Raw genomic sequence first — 4509 nt, forward strand, 5'->3', positions numbered from 1 at the left:
CATTCCGCCCGCTTTCGTCCCCGACGAAATAGGCTCACAATCACTGCACTTAAGATGAACGTGGGAGAAGACACAATTTTACGATTGGCCGATCGAGTGTGCTAGTCTTTGTCTTGAGAGTGACAACCCGAACTAGGCCATCCTTGCCAGGATGAAGCTGTGGAACACGAACCATAGGCCATTGAGTAGGTGGAAGGTTCTCATGTCGAATGAGAACTAAATCTCCAATCTGTATGGTTGGCGATGAAGTAGTCCACTTGGATCGAGGTTGAAGTTCTTTCAAATACTCAGCTGACCAGCGCTTCCAAAAATGATCACGCATTTGCTGGATCAACTGCCAGCTAGTTAATCAATTTGGAAGAACGTCTGCAAGCGATGGTTCAGGAACTGCATTCAGTGGACCTCCAATGAGAGAATATCCTGGTGTGAGGGCAGAAATGTCTGTTGGATCAACTGACTGAGCTCTGAGAGGCCGAAAATTAAGGCAAGCCTCAATTCGTGTTAAAAGAGTGGTTATTTCTTCAAACGTCAATGTAGAGTCTCCAATGACTCGACGAAGATGGAATTTTGTCGACATAACTGCAGCTTCCCATAAACCTCCGAAGTGAGGTCGTAGCGACCGAAGCAAACTCTGCTGATACCTCAGAAAACATTTCCTGTAGTTGACGATCTGCTCCCACAAAATTCGTACCCTCGTCACTAGAAAACGTTCGACAAAGACCACGACGAGAAATAAAGCAAATATAAGTAGCTATGAAGGCTTGTGCTGTGTAATCAGAAACCAACTCAAGATGAACTGAGCGGGAAGCACAACAGACGAAAATACAAATCCAGGCTTTGTGGAAATGGTATCCTCGTCCTTTGGAGGTGTGAACATTGATGGGGCCAGCATAGTCTACCCCAGTGTTCATGAATGCTCGTTCAGGCGAAGTAATGCGAATGGAAGAGAGGTCACTCATCAGCTGTTGCTGAGTATTACCTCTTTTCTGACGCATGGAATGCACCGATGAATCAATGATCGGACCAAATTGCGACCTCGAAGAATCCAATAAGATTGTCGTAACGTTCCAAGGGAAAGTTGGACACCCCCATGAAGACAGCGAAGGTGACAGTCGCGGATGATAAGAGTTGCGAGAATAGACTCAGGAGGTAGAATCAGTGGATGCTTCTCATCATAAGTGAGAAGAGAGTGCTTTAAGCGACTTCCGACATGAAGAAGTTGACCATCAAAAACTGGAGTCAACTTTATTAGAGTGCTATTCTTAGAAATCTGCATTTTATTTTTTAGAGCGGTGATTTCATTAGAAAAATAGCGATTTTGTTCTTGCTGAATCGAGAATAAAAGAGCTGTTCGAAGATCTGATGCAACTAAAATCCGAGAAACGCTAATAGAGCGACACTTCAAAGCGTCTCGAAAACGAAGACACCAAGCAGTGACTCGTAGTAATTTGTCTAAAGATGAATAACGACTCAGAAGATCACACGGTTCATTAACACGAACTGCTACGTTGACAGTAACTCTACGTTTTTCTTTGGGCACTGTATGTTCTGGAGGTCCAAGCAGAGCTGAAGGCCACTCTTCTTGTCTTTTAAGCCACGCAGCACCATTCCACCAGAGTGAAAACTGCGAAAAATCGCAAGCTGACAACCCGCGAGAAGCACAGTCAGCTGGATTATCTGCACCCGGAACATGATGCCAAATTGCTGAAGGAACGATCGTTTGAATTTCCGAAACCCGATTCGCGAAGTATTTCATCCATCTTGTAGGAACAGCTGAAATCCAATGAAGTGTGTTCATAGAATCAGACCACAAATATAGAGCAACATCAAAACGCAGTTGAGTTTGAAGGTGAGCAACGAGACGAGCTAACAAAACTGAGGCACATAGCTCAAGACGAGGAAGCGGAACAGTTTGAACAGGAGCGACCTTTGTCTTAGAAGAAATGAGTCCAATAAAACAATTTCCGTTAGGCGAAATTGTCTTTAAATAAACGACAGCACCGTGCGCCTTTTCAGAAGCGTCAGCAAAGCCATGAAGTTCGAAAGAGCACATTCGCGAACGAAATCCTATCCAGCGAAGTATCCTGACTGCGGAAAGGCGAGAAAGATCTTCATAATATTTTATCCAGCGATGACTAACTCCTTCAGGTAAAGGATCATCCCAGGATAAATTAGGCTTCCAAAGTTCCCGGATAAAGATCTTTGCGACGATGATAACAGGTGCCAACCATCCTAGAGAATCAAATAATTGGGCTGCCTGGCTGACGACAAGGCGCTTTGTGATGACATCTTTAATAGGCCTAAGATCCACCTGGAAAATAAAACAATCGGTACTGGGTTTCCAAGTTAACCCAAGCATCGAAACCGATGTTTCTGACTGCCATGATATATCTGGAGATAACGCGTGCAGATCCTCCGGAATGCGCTGCATTAGCTCATGACTGTTTGAATTCCACTTTTTGAGCGGCAAACCGCCCGCCATGAAGAGACCACGTAGTTGGTTGTGTAATTCAATAGCATCTTCCAAATTATCCGCTCCTGATAAGACATCATCAACATAGATGCCATTCTTCAGCTGCCAAGGGAAATCGATCCCCTTCATCAAGACCAAGCTGCTGAACAATGCGAAGAGCTAGAAATGGGGCACAAGTCAGACCATATGTGAGAGTACTGAGTCGAAATACTTGGACGGGCTCATTTTGACTTTCTCGCCACAGAATAAGTTGGAGATCCTGATCATCTTGGTGGACAATAATCTGTCGATATATTTTTTCGACATCTGCAGAAAAGACAATGAAGTGAAGAAGCCACTGCAGCAAGACATCTGAAATATTTAATTGTAATTTTGGCCCTGCGTAAAGACACTCGTTCAATGAAATGCCTCGACTTGATCGTCGAGAACCATTAAAAACTACTCGTAGTTTCGTGGTTGAACTAGATTCACGCCAAACTCCATGATGCGGAAGAAAAAATGACCGCGAGATACTTCTTCGATCTGCAGGGATGTTGACGGACTTCATATGCTGAAGTTGATGATATTCTTCCATGAATTTGGCATACGTTTTTTGGAAATGAACATCTCGTTTGAACCGCTGCTCCATATGAATCAACATACGAAGAGCTGCAGAATAGGAATCTCCTAACGATGTGACGTCACTCTTGATGGGCAGATGCACGACGTATCTCTCATCTTTAGTCCTAGAGTGAGTCTTTTGGAAAAGTTTTTCACACTCTTCTTCCTCAGCTGTCCAGAAAGGTTTAGGATGCACGACTTCCGAATCCTCCCAAAATTTTTGAAGGTCAAAAAAAAGTTCTTTACTCTTGGAACAATATAACATATTCACTGTAGATGAATCCAACGGTGAGGTATTGCCTGTAGGTCCACAGAGAATCCACTTCCACTGAACTTCGGATCCGCTAATTGTAGACCAGTTAGATGAGGCCATTCCTCAAGACTAATTTGATGCTCTGGGCATTTAGAAACCAACTTTGGAAGAACAAGAGCCCGGAGTTGAAGTTTAAAGCCCGAATCAAAACTTGGTGAGACAACGACGTTGACTGATCCACGAGACGTTCCCGACTTACTTTCCCCCACTCCTAGGAGAACAACAGGTCCTCTGGTACGAGGGAGTTGGAGACTTTGAGCAAGGGACTCAAAGATTATGGACACCTCTGAGCCTTGATCGATAAGTGCTCGAACACACTTTGTATGACCAGATGATGTAGTCACATTGACCATTGCTGTTGTCAGGAGAACCAACGGTGACTTCTTCTGAGAAATCTGCATTACCGAAAACACATGAGTAGATTGTGCTTGATGAGGCTTTAAAGATGTATTTGATATCATCGAAGAAGCTTGTCCTGAGCTTGAAGATGGATTATGAAGTACCGTATGATGCTTTGCCTGACAAATCTGAAACAAGTTCTTTGAAACACAATTCTAAAATAAATGAGACCCTAAACAATTTATACACAATTTCCTTTGAAAAATGAACTCTTTTTTTGTGCTACAGACTGACTTTGAAACTGCGGACACGACATTAAATAATGCGGTTCGCGGCAGAAAAATCACTTCCTTTCCCGTGGCTTCTTCGTAAGCTGCTCCTTAGCTGCTTGTTCCTTCATTGGCTGCTCTGAAATTGCGTTGACGTTGGCTGTTGTAGAACTCGAGGATTTCGTGAACTTTCCAAACCTTTTCTTCTGAAACTGAGATTTGGAAGATTGTTGAGACGAAGACTGATTAGTTTGATTTACAGTAGAATCTAAAACTTCCAAGGTCCGAATCCTGGTTTGCAAGAAGGTTTTCAATTGGTCAAACGTTGGAGGATTCGTGGAATTTCCAAGAGAAGTTTCCCAATTACGACTAGACTGACGATCTAATTTTTCTACAGTAATATATACCAGCCATGATGACCATTTGTCCACCGGTCCTTCTAAGGCAGATAAAGCTTCGACGTTATCAATCGTTGCATTATATACCTCCTTCAGAGCACTCGAAGACTCAGCTTT

At 43.3% G+C, this 4509-nt stretch overlaps 2 protein-coding genes across 2 annotated transcripts; both read right to left on the minus strand.

Moving 5' to 3' along the window:
• Window positions 1–958: 958 nt before the first annotated feature.
• Window positions 959–2482, minus strand: LOC117176657. Its single transcript, XM_033366911.1, has one exon. It carries the CDS (start codon window positions 2480–2482, stop codon window positions 959–961), a length of 1524 nt encoding a protein of 507 aa, XP_033222802.1.
• A 70-nt stretch (window positions 2483–2552) lies between these two features.
• On the minus strand, window positions 2553–3338 carry LOC117176658. Its single transcript, XM_033366912.1, has one exon. It carries the CDS (start codon window positions 3336–3338, stop codon window positions 2553–2555), a length of 786 nt encoding a protein of 261 aa, XP_033222803.1.
• Between the last annotated feature and the right edge of the window lie 1171 nt (window positions 3339–4509).

The sequence above is a fragment of the Belonocnema kinseyi genome, chromosome 7 (genome assembly GCF_010883055.1).
Source record: "Belonocnema kinseyi isolate 2016_QV_RU_SX_M_011 chromosome 7, B_treatae_v1, whole genome shotgun sequence".
Lineage (NCBI taxonomy): Eukaryota > Metazoa > Arthropoda > Insecta > Hymenoptera > Cynipidae > Belonocnema > Belonocnema kinseyi.

What these genes read in the sequence shown, in the direction of transcription:
- LOC117176657 (XM_033366911.1), bottom strand. Translation starts at nt 2,482, where the DNA reads ATGGCGGGCGGTTTGCCGCTCAAAAAGTGGAATTCAAACAGTCATGAG.
- LOC117176658 (XM_033366912.1), bottom strand. Translation starts at nt 3,338, where the DNA reads ATGTTATATTGTTCCAAGAGTAAAGAACTTTTTTTTGACCTTCAAAAA.